The sequence below is a fragment of the Clupea harengus genome, chromosome 13, assembly GCF_900700415.2.
Source record: "Clupea harengus chromosome 13, Ch_v2.0.2, whole genome shotgun sequence".
NCBI classification, from domain to species: domain Eukaryota; kingdom Metazoa; phylum Chordata; class Actinopteri; order Clupeiformes; family Clupeidae; genus Clupea; species Clupea harengus.
Window position 1 is genome coordinate 24617655 of NC_045164.1, and position 18305 is coordinate 24635959.

At 43.9% G+C, this 18305-nt stretch overlaps 1 protein-coding gene across 1 annotated transcript in view; it reads right to left on the reverse strand.

The window, feature by feature from the left end:
- Positions 1 to 11460, reverse strand: part of htra1a (HtrA serine peptidase 1a) — a 25776-nt gene extending 14316 nt beyond the window's left edge. Inside the window, exons 1-3 of the mRNA XM_012819873.3 lie at positions 10846 to 11460; positions 1994 to 2093; positions 1374 to 1578 (exon numbers count right to left, since the gene is read on the reverse strand). Coding sequence (XP_012675327.1) covers positions 1374 to 1578; positions 1994 to 2093; positions 10846 to 11305 — 765 coding nt within the window. The 5' untranslated portion in view covers positions 11306 to 11460. The remainder of the gene's footprint in view (positions 1 to 1373; positions 1579 to 1993; positions 2094 to 10845) is intronic.
- Positions 11461 to 18305: the final 6845 nt, after the last annotated feature.

Sequence of the window (18305 nt, forward strand, 5' to 3'; positions counted from 1 at the left end):
ACACACACAGAGCCGGGACTGTGCAAGAACACACCGTTGGAGTCATTTGGAGTGCAAACACTGAACGGACAGCTAGAGGACCATGTGAAGCAATTCGCTGAATTTGATGTAAAGTGTATGGGAATGGAATTGGCAAACTGCACCTTTAAGAACAGACAAGAAGAGATGGATGTATTTAATGATGCATGTATATAATAAATCAAATGTGTGTGTGTGTGTGTGACTCATACAGTTTGACCCCACTCCTTATAAGGCTTGCTTTGCCATTTCAGACATACTGTATCTGTGCCCTCAGATATTTCTCTAGTTTTGGAAACACATCTACTTTCACGTCCAGGCCTTTTCAGCAGGTTGTAATTTCACAGAGGTTACATAATTATTGATACTCTCCAACTGGCTTTTCATCTGAGTAGGCGGCTCTTTTCCCCCTTACCTGATCCAAAGGCCAGCTAACTAACTCTGAGTGCTCTCCGCTCTCATGGTGAGAGGTTCACTGGCAGCTCTTACTTACCTCATGGTGACACCCAAACCTTCAGAGACGTTTACTCTACAGCTGCTCTTTGATCATATGCCTCGGCTACGTTTTGTGTGTCTGTGTGTCTGTGTGTGTGTGTGTGTGTGTGTATATGTGTGATCATATGCCTCGGCTACGTTGTGTGTGTGTGTGTGTGTGTGTGTGTGTGTGTGTGTGTGTGTGTGTGTGTGTGTGTGTGATCATACACCTCGGCTACGTTGACTGGAGACTGAAATGTGTCAGTGTGTGGGCCAGCAGCTAATGTAAAAATTATATATCTGTGAAGAGGAGCAAAGAGATTCTAGTTGCACCATTTCTAGCACAAACTTTCTCCTATTCACATTTCATATGGTTGATTATACATAGTGCACTCACACACACACACACACACACACACACACACACACACAGAGCATCTATTTTCCTGCTATTCTCGGAGCGTGTTAAGCGTGTCTTGGTCAGTTTTTCACCCCCTAACCACACGCAGCTCATGGCCTCTGAGTGAAGTCATCAGCGTCTCACTGCAGCTGTGTGTTTAAAAATCACTTTAATGCTTGACTGCTGCTGTAAGACAAACTTCCCCTCAGTCTAAATAAAACTTCATTGCCCTCTTTCTCTCTCTCTCTCTCTCTCCCACTTTTCTCTCTTGGTTTTTTGTCTTTATATTGTCTCTCTTTCATTCAGTTCATAAAACTCTGACATGGTACATCTCCATGGAAGACAAACAACTCTTATTTTACAGTAAGAATCAGCATTCAGCATCCCTGACACTGGACTAATCACTAGACTTCTAGCTATGATGTATTTGACTGGGTACATTGGGGATCCTGGGAGTAAAAGAGCTCAGTAGTTTGTTTACCGGCGGGTCGATCTGGATGAGGGCGATGTCTGCTTTCTCGTCCACATCTTTGATCTTGGCATCAAACGTTTCTCCATTCTTCAGCTCCACCTTCACCCGGTGCTTATTGGCCACCACGTGGGCATTGGTGACGATCAGCCCGTCTTCAGACACCACGAAGCCCGACCCACTCGCCACCGCCATCTCACGCTTGGAGTACACCATCCTGAGAGGGAGAGAGAGAGAGAGAGAGAGAGAGGGAGAGAGGGAGAGAGAGAGCGAGGGGGAGAGAGAGATGTTTAACACTCTTTTATCAAACCACATTAATGTAATATTAAAACCATGAATGGTCTTGAACGCCCACGGGGACCCGGGTTCGAATCCGACCCGCAGTCATTTCCCGATCCCACTCCCCATCTCTCTCCAGCTCATCTCCTGTCTACCTTCACTATCCTGTCCGTTTAAAGGCGAAAAGCCCAAAAATAAATCTTTAAAACTGGTGATCAGCCTTACATCTTCATTTAGAAAGAGAGAGAGGGAAGGAGGAAGACAGACTGACAGAAAGGGGGGGGGGGGCGAGAGAGAGAGAGAGAGAGAGAGATTCTCCAACTACAACTTTTGAGGAAAGGTGTGTCCCTTACTTGCGGTAGAGTTCAATGTGCACCACGGCTGGGCCGATCTTCTCCACCACATCAGCGATGAAGTTGTACTTGTGTCTCAGGCTGTTGGGGTTGTCCTGGGCTGAAACAACATCCCACACACACTCCAGGATTAGAGTCAAATAAAACACAAACGCTGTCAAACACTACATTATGTCGCCACTTCAGTAAAGCCAGACAAAACTGAAAACAGTCTTCTCCTAAAACACGATCTATTCTAACATTTAGTTGTTTCTATATTTTTGGGAGGGACATTTGTTTCATTAGCATTGGAAATGTTTACTTGGTGTCTTCTGTTTCTTAAACAGATATCAGTTGCACACACACACACACACACACACACACACACACACACACACACATACACACACACACACACACACACACACACTCACACGCACACACACGCACGCACACACACACACACACACACACGCCTTACATAAGGACCTTATAGCAGCTTCAGTACGTGAGAACCTAAATCTGTCGAGAGCTGATGCATGGGAAGGACGAGTCTGGAGATGTTGGCTGAGACAGTGCTCTGTAATTTCACACACACCTCAGGGAAATGAGAGAAAGTGGGCTCTTTTTGATCCCGACGCAACTGTTTATTATCTCCCTTCAGATGGTAATCGTGGACATTTCCCCACTCCTAAACCAGGATCGTAAAAGCAACACTTTCCCTTTCGTCTCTTCTCCATGGGAGGGGAGAGTGCAAAGTATACTTACAAACTGCACGTTCCTAGATACGAGTGGCACACACACACACACACACACACACACACACGGGTGGCTTTCTGTAATCGTAATCTTCAGTAGTACTACCAGAGATCGGCTCTGGAATGCCTCTGAATGTAAATGTGTTTAATTACAGACTCGTGCTACAGCATCAGTAGACCTGCTTGTGAGAGTGTGGTGAGGGATGAGACCAATGGGCAACAGATGAGAAGGCACTCTCGCTCTGACTGCATAGGGACCAGGTTTTGGGGGAGCCACATTGCTTTGTTATGGGATTTCTCAAACCTGCAACCAGCTTTGAATGTGCCGAGGTGCAGCTCTGGACTATGAAGCTTAATTACACAGCCAGCATCCCCGCTCTCCCTCTGGCATGACCAAAGAAGGGGACTTCCAAACACATTGGTTGATTACAACCCAGAGGGCTGGTCTCCTCCACTGCCAGAGTGCACTGGAAAAATCATAGTCACTGTTATTTTTTTTTTATATGGCATATTTGGGAAAAGGCAGAATATTTAATGAGGGCCATCGTCGTAAAAAAAAAAACACGCCGTAGTTCTTCAAGCCTTGGTTGCTGAAAGTGAAATACAAAAGATAAACAAACTTACACCGACTATATTCAAATCCATTTCTCTTCTCAGGACTTTTCAAACTGATTCAAAGTGATGGAAGTGGAGCAGCCAAGGCTATGATGTTTGTATGGCCGTAATGCAGTAAGGTGAACCAAAATGCATCCCTACTGGGTTCAACAAATACAGACAAAGGGCTACAATTGCGCAATCGGCTTTCCAAAGCGAACAACACAGTTCCTATTTATCTCATTGCCATGGGATCACAAGCCATCTTGGGTTAGAATCATCAGACTTGATCTTGGAGGCTTTTCAGTTTTTTTGTGTCCATCTGAATGAAAGAGGACACTTCTATGCCAAGATCACTAAGATGACTATGCTCATCCAGACCCACTGTCAGACCCAATCAGAGGAGACGGCCCAAACGCATCGACCACGGAGGTCCAGATTCACCTCTTCACCTCCAGTTGGGCAGTCAGACTAACCTGATTTTCTTTCCAGTCATTTTCATCTCAAACTGGTGCAGTTCTTGCAATTCTTCTTTGTGAAATGCACCATATCTGTTTCCACCAAAGACTCTCAGAAAACAGGAGATGCCGTGAACTTACTCGGTGTTGAATCAACAAAGGAGGTCAGTGCTGGGATTTGTGATGATGATGATTCGTGAGGTCAGTGCTGGGATTCGTGAGAAGTTCCACAGTGTGGAAGATTTCCAGAACTGCTTTGACCAATATGATGCATCTGTCTGGTGAGGAAGGGTTTGGGCGGACCCAGCACCAGACAGACAGACGGACCCAGACAGCAAACCGGATCAGACGTGATGACCGAGAGGCCACTGCACCCAATATTCCACAGGCTGTTGACCACAGTGAGACAGAGGGCGCACGTTTATGACATCAGCATTCTAAGACACTGCTTGGATGAGACTGGAGGTTGGGAAAGCTACAGACAAAGAGAAGAAACCTTTGCTGTGCCAAAATGTAGACATCAAGAGCACAAAGACATCACACAAAGAATGTAAAATCATTAAAAACGGAAAACTGCCAAGATCATTAAAAGCGATCAAAGAGAACCTTTCAAACCCAATGCTTTCAAGCATTCACTGAGTTTGAAGACCAAAGCAGACGTTTGAGCTGAATGCAGCAGAGGCCTTCAAGAAAGAAAAAAGAATTGACCCAAATACATCGTATTTTAGAATTTTTCCAGTGGATCATTTTTTTCTCTCTCTGTTGTCATTGAAACTCTGCCAGATGAGTGTATATGGCCTGAGAGGAAGCTAAAAACAGTATTTTCTGTAGATCACTTAGTCCCTAAGCGCAGAGTCAGTCTACAAGAGGAGGGAATTATGGGAAATGCCGTCTGTGGGGAGACATTTTAGCTGTGCATTTCGAGGACAACCCCCAACTGTGCATGTGTGAAAGGTCATTTCACAACATCTCAGCATGACTTTCCAGACTTATTGCTGTCTGACCTTTTGTACATCACTTTCACTTGGACCTTAATGAGAAAAACCTTGATGAGTGGTTATGCCCTGGCAATAGGCCTGAGTTAAAAAACGCAATTATTTTTCTGTGAAAATCATATCTGTATTTTGGTCTCAAAATCTATTCCAAAGCTGCTGAAAGCAATGCTAGCATTCTTTGTGTTTTTCTACAACCCTTAGCCACTTAAGAAGCTGACCGCTTCCTGCCAATATGCTGCGCACATGCATCTGGGTGAGTGCCAGGGCAATTAACAGAAAGCTGAATAAAATAATAAATAAATAAATAAAGTAAAGATGCTAATGCAAGTTAAATTGAAAACAGTTAACATATGGCCAGTAAACAAATGTTCTACTTGTTTCCTAGGTCTATAATGGGGTATGTATAAGAGGTTTTTGCTCAGGCAACCACAACCTCCTATGCTCCAACCATCCATCTCCCACCCTTAACCACATCATGTGGTCCCATATGGTGTCCACAGGACCCTACCTTCTCAATCATGGATGATCTAGAGTCCACTCTGTAGGGAGTCCATGATCTAGAGTCCACTCTGTGTGGAGTACATGATCTAGAGTCCACTCTGTGGGGAGTCCATGAGGACTCACTTGTGGAACATGAGGGGCATTTGACTGCCTTTCAACTGGAAGCAAAATCTAAGACTGGGAAGACTTGAAGCATTAAATCACACACCAATGTTGAGCTATATTGCAAGCCTAATTCTGTCGGTCTTTGTTTCTGTGGAGCTCTCTCTTTCTGCTCATTTCATTTTTTTAGAGAGAGATAGAGTGGGACAGTTCTGAGTCAGTTTGAACATCTGTACACTGTATTTATTTGCTGTGGGCTGAGACCTCGGAAGACCACGTCACATTTGAATGTTCTGTTCTGGTGCCAAAGTGCTTGTTGGCTTTGGGCACGAATACAAATGTTTCATCAACATTTAGTTTGGCCGAGTTCAATTGGCAATATGGAAAGCCCTGCGCAGAGAAAATAGCAACTCTGGCCATCAAGGGGCTTCAAGCGTTTCAAGCGACTCGCTTTTAGTTCACTCTCAGAGGAAACATGGCCTTGGCGATTGTAAGATGGAGGGGAAAGGCAATCAGTTACAGTAATGAATTGGCAACATGAACAAAAGCATGTAAATGACAGTAACAGGGTGTTGTTTGAGAGGGACGATAATATCAACCGAGAGCCTGAGTCAACAACAGAATATATGGATGGCTTGCTTCTTCCCTGACATTTACTCGTCCAAACACAGAATGTACACGTAGAGGATATTGCTTTATGGGACACAAAGAGCTGTTCAGACAGCCTCATCCTGCCAAGGGAAGCCCTGGACACACACACACACACACACACACACATAAACACACACACACACACATACACACACTAACACACACACACACACACATACACACACACACACACACACACATAAACACACACACACACATACACACACTAACACACACACACACACACATACACACACACACACAGCACAGAAACAGGAGACCATCTTAAAGCCCTGGACACACACACACACACACACACACACACACACAACTCTGTGGAGAAACAGGAGACCATCTTAAAGAGTGTGGGAACCCAAGTGGGCCACACACAAAGGTTAACACAGTGTTTTATCAATGCTGTCACGTCTATGCATCTGCTGAGACGCCAAGGGTCACTATCTTGCAATCAGTTTCGGTTTAAAACACACACACACACACACACACACACACACACACACTCTCTCTCTCTCTCTCTCTCTCTCTCTCTCTCCCTTACACACACAAACACACCTGCCTGGTATTCTGTCTTGGGCCTGAAGCTTTATGAGTATTTTCCAGCCGGAAGTGAGTGTGCCGAGTGAGGGATTGCCTTTCTGTGGCAGGGGTCACATTACGGTAACTCGGCCCTCCTCTCTCTCTCTCTCTTATGCTGCGAAAGTGAGCTGGCTAAGAACACACGCCCACCTGTCACACACAGACTAAATCATCATTGCAACTGCGCCCACAGGACTGGGAATGATTTCTATCTCTCTCTCTCTGCCTCTCTCTGTCTCTCTCTCTGTCTCTCTCTCTGTCTCTCTCTCTCTCTCTCTCTCTCTGTCTGTCTGTCTGTGCATGTGTGTGTGTGTCAGTGTCACTGTGTGTGCACGTATGGGTCACTGGCCTATCTCCGCACCATCAGTGGAACTGAGACAGCAGGAAGTTTGCACTGGAGTGTTCTGCCGTCCAGGGTGAGCGACAGACACAGAGCCGGCTCTATCAGGGGGCTGGATCTTATAGCGGGGGGCGCCACGGACACGGAGCGGGCCACTCTCTCTGTCCAGGGGGGTCACGATACACAGAGCACTGAGAAGTGACTTATCACAGCCATCAGAGGGGAAGGGAAATGACAGCAGAGTGGAAATGAAGGAAGGGCGGAGAGGAAGGTGAGATAGCGAGAGAACGAGTGGGAGTTGGGAATGTACCCGAATCCAAATACGTTATTCAGGAAGGCACAAATAATGCGATGGAAACAGATATTTCTTCGAACCGCACAATGAAAGTTGCTCGTTATTATTCGGGGGGGGGGGGGGGGGGGGTTTAGCTCGATGATTGACATGTTTGTGCACCTGCCATTGTTTCTTCCAAACAATTCATATAATTTTGGCCACAAGATAAAACAGCCCTTTCTGTTTGCCTACCTAGTTTCTATTTCCAATGCAAAACAGAATCTTTTGAGTTTTCAAACTATCCGTTTCTGATTGTTCAATGTCTCCTCAGTTGTCCCCCAGTTCATTTTTAACTAAACTTATTTTTCCCCCCCGAATGCATTATAGGCCAATATTTAATCAATCTGATTCTTTGAAGGCACAACAATTGCATTGCCAATGAAAATTACGTTAGTACAACGTCAAAACAACATTTGCCCGATTAAATGTGACTTCTGATACTGTGACGGTCGTGGTGCGACCGCACAGGAACGGCACACTTCTGCCCCATATTTGCGACCACTAGCGCACCCAACAGACATTTGCACACACACTCACACACAAACACTCATACCACTGATTATAATTGGATCCTACCTCGTGGAATCTGCTAATTGCCTAGACTGGCAGAGGGGACCTTAAAAATGGTGTGGGCCAGACCACGTGAATATGGTGGTTATTTTACATACCTGTAAAACCTGATAATGTATAACATAGTTATTTTTTTGTGTAAGGATACCGAAGAAATGCTATGTTTGTCTCAGGGTCTGCTTCGTCCCTGTGTATTGGTTGGTTTTTGTGTCTACCCTTTGTTTTAGAAATGGTGCTGGCCACCTCCTATATATGTTCATTGTTCTGTGTAAGGTTTTTTTTTTTTTTGTCTTGTTCAGGTATGTGCATATATGTTGACCCTTTTGACTGCTGTTTGTTGACCTCTATTTTAGAAGAGGCTTAGCAGGTATTTTTAATCAGAGATTGGTACTGCTGATTGTTGTCCTCTACCCAATTTAGAGGCATAGCAGGTTACATTGCTGGAGACTGCTGATTTTTGTCCTCTACTGAATTAGAGGCTGAGCAGGACTCCAGGATATTGGAAGAGTTAATAAAACTTATATTTTTGAACCCTCACTCTGCCTGAGCTTTTTGGGCCAAACCTACAAATTTGACGGCAACCGAGGCTCGGTCCGTCACAGATACGAACAACACCCACTCTCGGTCTTCCATCTGAATACAGAGACAGAGACAGAGACAGATGATTTGAACCTTACAGATACAGGTATAGATAATGACGCCTCTGTGCACTTCTAGGGGTTGTGAAGGAAAAACACACACACACTGAGTTAGGGATGAAGCTAAGAGACGGCGATAAAGCACAGAGGTATTGAGAGATACAGAGGGAGAGGGAAAAGGGTGGAGAGCAAGATGTGGACAGACAGTGATAGATCGCATTGAACGCCCTGCACCCCTCCACATCACAGGGTGAATGAAGCAGCGGCCGGCACACATGAGAGACACACACTGCACTTGCTGACACTCCACATCAAAGACTGCGGCCGGCGGGGGCCCTCCTCCACAAAAGACTTAAACTCCTGCCCCGCGCACGACATCTCCCACAGCAGAGCACGCCACAGATCTGACACCCCTAAAATCCAGCTCTTGTCGGTCAGGGTCAGCTTTCTTGGCTTGATAACAGGACTCAGCTTTTAGCTCATATCACTTCCCCCCGCTGCCTCACTCTCACTTCACGTTTGTCTTAAGGCAACACTGGAGGCACCTCGGGGGTGTTCATGGACATTTCCCATGCATGTCAATCGTCCGATTGTTTGGCTTTTCAAACTCATGTGCGCCGCGATGACTGCAGAATCTGACCTACACCCAGAGCCGGCCAAAATAACTTCATAACCCCCCCCCCCCCCCCCTCAACTTCAGAAACAGATGCAAATGACATCATGTGAAGTGCTGCCTGCCCGGCTTATTTGGTTTTGAGCGGGGGCCTCCGTCCCAGAACCCTGGGACCTCTCGCAGCTTGGCACCACGCTCTACTTCTTCATTGGGCCGATATGACAGCGGCTGAACTGCAGGAATATATATCTGGATGAGAACGTACTCTAAACGCCGTCGCAAGCGCTGCTGGAACAGTGCTGCAGGCATGGAGTGAGACGCTTCAAGCTGAGATACTTTAGACAAACTGAGAATGAACAAATCTGCAGAGCATTAGGAGACCTCCGCGGTGTAAAAGTCTGGGACGAGAGGAGAAGTTGTGCGTAGTTTTTTTTTTTCATTTCTGCAGCAAATAAAAAAGCTGGAACTTGCATTTGTACTGTATATTTGAACATCTATGGTGGATGGGCCGTCTGAACCGCTTTATACACCTGTCCTACTAACACTACAATCATGATGGTACTGACAGGTTTCGTAGCAACATAAAACCTGCAACCAATATAAATACCACTCTGGATCATCCCTTAGCTCTAGGATATGTACCCTATATAATAATGGTTATTACACGCTGCAATGAAGTTACACAGAGGTAATGGGACAAGCCCTTGAGAAATGGAATCTATTTTTCTAGCAGAATTCAATGACCAACATAACATTACTTATGTGTTTTCATATATAAGTAAATACAAAGTTAATCACACATTATGAACACACAGCAGTCTAAAAAAGTTTTCGAAAACAACTTATAATTGAAGCGCCTTTGTGACCCCCCTTAGGAATGTTATGAAATGTATGCACACATACTCAGAGTTACAGAGGAGTGGAGATGCAGTATGCACACATACTCAGAGTTACAGAGACTTTTCAGTGGCGTGGAGAAGCAATAAGACTGGTCTGTTTTGTGTTATGTCACATTGGCCCGAGATAGAGAGGGGACTTAAACTCAGACCTGGAGGTGGGGGTCTACTTCAAGGGTAGCATGGCCAATGTGCTACGGAAGGGGCTTCTTCTTCGCAGGTATGTACAGTAAATAACAAATACAAAAATAACCAAATAAACAACAAAGACCAGTATGTGACCACTGTAATCAAATGCCATCAAGCTGTATTCTTCACGCTGTTAGCATTTTACAGAGTGGAGACTGAGTACCTTTGATCTCAGCAGGCAATTATTTTCCCTGTCAAAACGATAAAGCAGTTCCAGACAAAGGGGGTCTACACAGAGACGCACTGTAATAGTGTTACACTATTGAAAATGTGTTCAACTCAATAGATACAATTGTAAGCGTCGTGCACATAAAACAATGGGCTGCTAAGAAGTTTTACTGGTTATAGTCGTGGAAAGTGTTTTCCACCCTAAAACAAAATTCACAGGACAGACACACAAAAATCCCATTAGATTTGAGAAATGTGATGGAAGGCGCGTCAGGTATTCATACCGACAGCAGCTCATTCCGTTCTGTCAATCACCAAAAGTGATCGGTTAAGTTGATTTCAGTAAATTTGGCTTTAAAATGTAACTTTTTGTGTTCAAAAACCATTAAAGCCCAAAAATAAGCAGAGCTGACAGACAAGACATGTCCATTTTCTCACTGTAACAGTTCAATGACCATATGAGTTAACTTACATTTCCCGCAAGCTCCACGCTGAATGAAAATCACTGGCGGCTGTTGGAGTTTCTGTGCCCGGCTACTGACTCGCTTGAGCTCGCAAATATTCCTGTAGGACACTCCGTCGCTCCCACACACGGGATCCGTGCCTTTGCACACACAAGCGCCAGTTTTACCTCTTCTCCGGACCGTGGCGGTGTACCCAACCCCAGTCGACACGGCGCACTCTAGTCCCTCACCGCACACCGGGTCTCCTAACTTCCCAACACCGCCACATGCTTCGCCCTCTCCGGAGGCGCACACGGGACAGCAGTTACACTGGTCCAGACCTTGCCCCGTCGAACAATCCTTTGGTACGGTCGGACACATTGTCTTATCGCAGCGGTCAGGGCACCCGATTACATATCTTTTAGACACTCGCGCTTCGACCGAAAACGATGCTACGAATACACTTAGGCAGATTATTATCAAAACCATGACTAAAAAACTAAACGAACAGTTTCAAATGTGAAGTTTCAAAACGTATATGAACCAGACTTTGTCAAGGAATTAGCCGGTCGCTTATAACAGAGTATCTGGGCCTACTACCTTTGTGCAGCTAGAGGGCAAATCGGTCTCGACTCTGCACACAATACGCAAGGTTGCATTTGGTCTGGCGAAGCGTTTATAAATGCGCCCCCAATTCCGCATGAGCCGGCACGCTTTCTCACAATATAAACAAGCGCTGTGATTGGTGGCTTTGTGACGCTGAAAAGAAAGGGGGATTCTGAGCATCTTTGTCTGGGAGGCATCTCCTTACGCCGTGCACAATTCATGGTGGTATCAGATAAACCTGGAAAAAAAAGTTTATTCTTTATGTCACATCCACGTTTGATAAGACAAAACGTTAGCTGCATTTGCGCTGCACTCCTTGGCCATGAGACTAAACCCTTCAACATGACATCTATCATTACGGTGTTTCCTTTTGTTTTTCTAAGAGGTGCATAGTACAAATGTACATAGTACATTTACCTTTAGTATCAATATTTTCTGGAGTCCTTATCTTTAGAATTGTCCTATTATTGAGCTGATGTTTTCCCTGAGATTAAGTTATTAAGTTATAAGAGTATTTCACAAAGGAATATTCTTGAAGGATCTGGATAACTTTTCTTAATGGCACCCAATATACCACTTTTCAGCACTGTTTTCATCCTTCCTATGACTCATTTGAAACGTAAATTCTCGGCTGTTGACCCACCATCTTGAATGGAAGATATGTGCACTTGTGTTGTCCTGTGTTTCATCTTGCTCTTGGTCCACCAGATCCTTTCTTTCCTCTAAGCCAGTGGTTCTTAACCTTATTGTAGGTACTGAACCCTGCAAGCTTCATCAGTGCATTCACCGAACCCTTCGTAATTGGAAAAATAAAATATGATTTTCTTCGAAACATAGGTATATATAAAAACGACCCGACATTGCTAGTGTGAACCGGGCTATACTGTGTGTGTCTTGACCCCTGCCGAACCCCTGAGAGTGACTCAACGAACCCCTGGGGTTCGATCGAACCCAGGTTAAGAACCACTGCTCTAAGCTGTACTGGACAAATTCATCACTGTGGATAATCCCACATATGTATGTCCTGCTTAATATAGGCCTGGAATGTGACAATTGATGGTTCTATTACACATTTTCTCTCTTTCAACCTGTTTGTTAGTTTCATAATTTGCCCACTTCCAATGATCACCTGACTAAAAAATCTGACCACAAACATGACTTGACTGTAAGGTTCTTAATCAAAGTGCATTGTATACTCCAAAGAATACAAAAAGAATATACTATGCTATATATTATATAAAATATTCACTGAAATGTGTGTGACTTCTGTAAAAGCACAGAATGCAGCCTGGGTACATGTGGATGCCCCACCATCTTAAGGTGGTGTGTGTGTGTGTGTGTGTGTGTTTATTCATGCTGGCCTTAGAAACATTCTGTTCCTTTATGTGGCCAAAAGAAACGCTGAGGTAATTCCCAAATCCCAGAATGACTGAAATTCTCAGTTGGCCGGGTGGCGAAACACATGAGAAGTTAATGAGAGTTTATGCATTTAGATTGAGCACAAGGGGGACGGAATCTGTGGCAGATTGACACGGTGCAATTTTACCTCACACGCTTGCTATGCTTTATTGGTCCCAAACACACACTCAATCTCTCTCTCTCTCACACACACACACACACACACACACACACACACACACTTTCATTTTGCAAATACTGTATGGATGGGATTCCAAGTGAAAAGTAAATGAGTCTACATACGTTTCAAAACACATTATGGAATATGGCATTCCAGACTGGTGAGTAAGAGCAATTCACATCCATTTATTCTGGATGGCCCAAGGACATATAAAACAGTCTGAAAAAATGAAGAAATCGCACTAGGGACTCTCAAGTGATGCAATTTAATCAGGCATAATGACATCTTACTAAAGAGTGCAACCTGACAGAAACTTTAGTTAAAGCAAAAATGAAAAAATGAGAGAGGAGAATGACAAAACAGCTCTATCATTTGTGGTATTAATGGTGTTTGTTTTTTTACTAATAAAAGCTGTGGAAAATGAATCGATGCTTGCACCGATTAAGTGTTATGGGAAAATATGTTATGGGAGGTGGGAATTCAGGGCCGATGTTAAAAAAGAATTTGCGGTCTGAAATAATGCTCGTCACCCACACTGACCAACAAATTGCTGTTGTGTTTTCACGAGGCTGTGTGTCTACAGAGGCTTGTATACTGTTTAGTCCAGCAGCAGGGGCTGGGAGCCACGCTCATAAAACCGTTTTTATGCTGCAATTGGTGACTGGTCCAGGATATTTTACTAATAAGGTTTTACCAAGGCAGTTAGATGATTAGTCAGGCCCCTCCCACAAAGCCATCAAAATAACTGATGGACCCTGTTGCTATACCGTGCTGCTATTGAATGACCTTGTCACAGCATTCCAAACCTGAATACACAGTGGCTTGCAACAGTGTTCAACCCCCCTGAAAGTCATCATCATTTTCATAATTACAAAAGATACTTACGTACTTTTCCCCAATCGTTTTTGTCGACACTTATGCAGTTTGTGAAATGAAGACAAAAAGAGACAAGGTGATTTAAATGCTTAAGTGGGGAAAAGACTCCAGGAAAATATCCAAGTGTTTTGATGTCCAGTTGAACACCATTAGATGCATAAAGATAACGGAAGTGACATCACACCATCCAGGTGCTTCGTCAAAAAAGGTTGTCCCTCAAACCCAACATCCAAGGAAGATATTAGCTGGTATGGAAGGCCACCACAGTCCAGCCATCACACCCCCGCATAAAACTAGGCTATTGGAGGGTGCTAAAAGAAGCCATTGTTTTAGAAGATCCACATTAAAGCACGTATGGATGTCGCCTGAGATGTGGGAAAAGGAGACCAAAACAGAGCTTTTTGGACAACCCTCAAAGTGTATTATGTGGTGTAAATCTAAGACTGACAATCCTCAAAGTGTATTATGTGGTGTAAATCTAACACTGCCAATGCCTCAAGACACACCACTGCAATCGTGAAATATGGTAGTGGTAACATCATGCTGTGGGGATATTTCTCATCTGCGGGAACTAGGAAACCTTTTAGACTAAGAAGGAAGAATAAATGGAAATAAATTCCACACAATACCACAAAAACCTGTTGCAGTCTGTTGTAAAGCTGAAGCTTGGGAGTCGGATTACCTACTAGTAGGATAATTATCCAAGGCACAAGGCTAAAGCAACATTCAGGAGTCGCTCAAAAATTCAATTCAATTTTATTTATATAGCCAAAACAATCAAATTGTCTCTAGGCGCGTTACACAGCCCACAGCCTGAACCCTCTTAGAGCCACACAATGGCCACAGGTTTTAGGAAAAAGAACTCTTGACAGGAAGGAACCTTCAGCAGAACCTTGGCACATAAGGGGGGGCCCATCAGCTTGGAGCCGGCCGGGGAGAGAGGTAGAGATAGAGAAAGAAGGGGAGGGGGGGGGGGGGGGACGGACAATCAGAAACATGGCAGATTAATTCATACACGTTGAGCATGCTAGCATACATTTGATAAATGTACACAATACATACAAACACAAGATGGTATATACACATGATACATACAAAATTGATAGTGGATAAGGTGGGCAGAGAGCATTCAAGTATTTCTGCTAGTAGGTCAGGTGGAGAGACTACAGCAGCATCTCACTAGACGAGAAGGAGAAGAAAGAGACAAAGTGAGTGATTAGAGTTTGGCTGCGAATACGCGTATATCTACTTAATGGATATGGTGATGAGGAACAATGTTTCCACAGCCATCGGCAAAGGTCACACTATAAGGGAAATACAATTTGGTTAGTAAACATCACTTTGAACAGAGAAAGAGATACATTTCGGTAAACAATTAACAGTAGGTAATATGGCCACTTTATCAGTATCAATATTAGCATAATATGGTATAGAAGGAGAAGCGGCCTGGCAAAGTGTATGGGAATTTTGTTTCCGTTTAGTTTTGATGAGTTATGTTTAGTTATTGTTGGCCGCCATGGTGCATGCACATTTTAGTTAGGATGGTCCATAAAGTTGTGATGAGTTATGTTGGATTTTAGTTATACAAGGATAGCAAGGAGTGGCAGGATGCTGTACCCGGGATACGTAAAGGCCCTCCTTCACAGTACAACATTCGCTGTCTGTAGCCCACTCCTTCTAAACACAACAACAACAAGAAGAAGAAATGAAGAACAGCAAAAAAGTGTGGTGAATATTCTAGAATGGCTCAGTCAAAGCAGAATCTGTGGCAATAAAGTTCAGGACCACCATCCCATCAACTTGAATGTGCTACATACATTATACCAAGATTAATGGGGGGGAAACACTGCAGAACAATGTGCAACACTGGTCTCACTTCAAGACATAAGGCTATTATTGCACTCTTGCAAGCCACTGTATCTTTTAGAGACCTTTCACCCATGGCTCTGCTCCTGTTAGCGGCCTCATAAGAAAGGGGAATGAGTAATGCTACGGTGGGTATATGCATCCTATGATGTGAGCTAAGCCGAGTCACATCGCATGGCGATTCCTCTTCGTTGTCCTCTCACCAAGGCACATGTAATGTTGACCGTCCACCCCATGTATGGACACAGGGCGGGCTTCACCCTGCCATTTTACACCCTGAAGTGTCAATGTTGATGTTGGCAGTGTTGAAATGAGAACGTTTGCTTGCAATTAAAACACCAACAATGACTCAAGATTCATTTGTTAGGGTTCTTATAAAAGTACAAGCAAAATGAGAATGACTGACAAGGAAATTATTACTGATGCTAAATGCTTGAGAAGGGGCATGGTTGGATTCAGCGGCGCTTTCTCACTGACTTACAGTCACTGACGTAGTGGCTTCAGACCTGGGCTTCTGGAGGCTTCTGGAGGGCGTGGATGCTGTTCAGTCTCATGCAGCCCTGAAAAAGCTGCGCTTAATTTCATTGCCTCAGAGCAAGCAACCTCCTCACATGAGGCATGCTATTCCAGATGGCCGTGGAGAGAGAGAGAGAGAGAGAGAGAGAGAGAGAGAGAGAGAGGGTGGAGAGAAAGAAAGAGAGAAAGTGAGGTAGAAAGAGAGATGAGAGAGAGGGAAAAAGACAGAGAGAGAGGAAAAAAAAGGGAGAGGGTGGAGAGAGGGAGAGAGAAAGTGTGAGAGCGAGAGAGAGAGAAAGACAGAGAGAGAGAGGGGAAGAAAGACAGAGGGTGGTTTTGATGTATTTTTCCACCACATCCCCTCAGCCATGAAGCCCACACGGGTCTCGCTGTTGTCATCTGCTGTGATCCTATGACATCATTGGAATCGGTTTGGTTAGGTCATAGCGCAACTTCAGTTTCCATCATTTCTTGTTGAACAGCTGAGGAACAAAACTGACAACGATGAAACATAATGAACAACAGCCCCAGAAGATTGAGAAATGTTATTGAAGCCATTTTTAAAATCATACACCAATCCAAAAAAAAATATATGAATATCAGAGGTCAAGCCGAAAAAATACACTGTACTTCGAAAAAACATTTTGCTCCACATACTATAAAGAAAAAGAACAACCATTTTTGACCGGTTTTTGTTTTTCTCATTTACAACAGCAAATTGTGGGAAATCGCAGGGGATGCACTGGAGTATATACGGAGCCACTTCGACGTTGCCATGGCGGCTAAGCAACGGAAGCCAAGGCAGAATTGCAGAACAGGTGCAACTTACCATGCTGTGACAGGAACTGACCAGGAGATGGCAGTACAAGCTTTATTCCAACTACTGCCAAATGGCTTTTTAACTTCATGGTCAGTAATTCTCAAAAAAGACTCAATTGTTTGAATTAAAAAAAAGTTTATTCTTCTTTTTGTACCACATAATAAATAAAACACAAAATTAAAAAATGATCAGTTAACATCAGTTGTGATGAACTGAGTGGAATCAGGATTAAAACAGTTTAATTACTTTTAAAAAGTAGAAATTACGCAGGCACTTTTTTTTTTCAGACAGTAATACAGGTTTTTGCAGCACACTCAGAGAACCTATCAAAACACTCACACAAATCAAGTCATCCAAGAGCACAGAGCTGCTTACTTCCACACAATTACACACATATATTTTGGCAGGGTATGTACAGGCACATGTTCAGCAGTAATCTAGAGGAAAACAGAACAGAGGAACACACATGTCTTCACAGAAAAAAAACTAAAAACACAGCACTAACTCCATCCAGAGACAGAAAAAGGTTTGCAGTCTATGTGGTAATAAAGATATCAATAGCATGATGTTCAGTGGGTATAAAATCGGACAATGAGACAGTAAGGATAAACACCTGAAGAGAACATCTAGTCCTGTCAGTTAAATGATAAGAGCGTTAGTGGACCTCTACAATGGAACCGCTGTCTTCCACTTTCAGTCCATCGTGAGTAATCAACGAGTCACTTGATAAAACGGTGTGATAGTCCTCTCCAATGGTTTGCTTTATTTCAAATACTCTTTGATTGATAAAATGTGTCTGCGTCTTTGCATTCAGTCTTTCTTCACGAGCAGAAAGTACCCTTACCTAAAGGACTGAACGGTTGCCATTTAATTAGCATCAAATTCACATGAGCCCTTTGACTGCGTCTTTGAAACCTTTGGGATCACAGTGTCAGTCCTGGTGGGCAGAAAATGAAAGCCCAAATAAGCAAGAGCGTCTGGGGAAGGGGGTTCAGTGGGCAAGAGCGTCTGGGGAAGAGGCCTTTGCTGTCAGATGGAACAAAAAATACATAAAAGCTACACTTGGTAAATCCTCCTGTGCTCAGCATTTAAACAAAAAAGACACAGAAACGGAGCAAAAATCAAAGACATTAGAATCATGTTGTTGCTCTGGCAACCACCAGGGGTTAGTGGGTGAGTGAAGCCAAGGCTGTGAACTGAGCGTGTGCAAACACCGACCTGTTCCC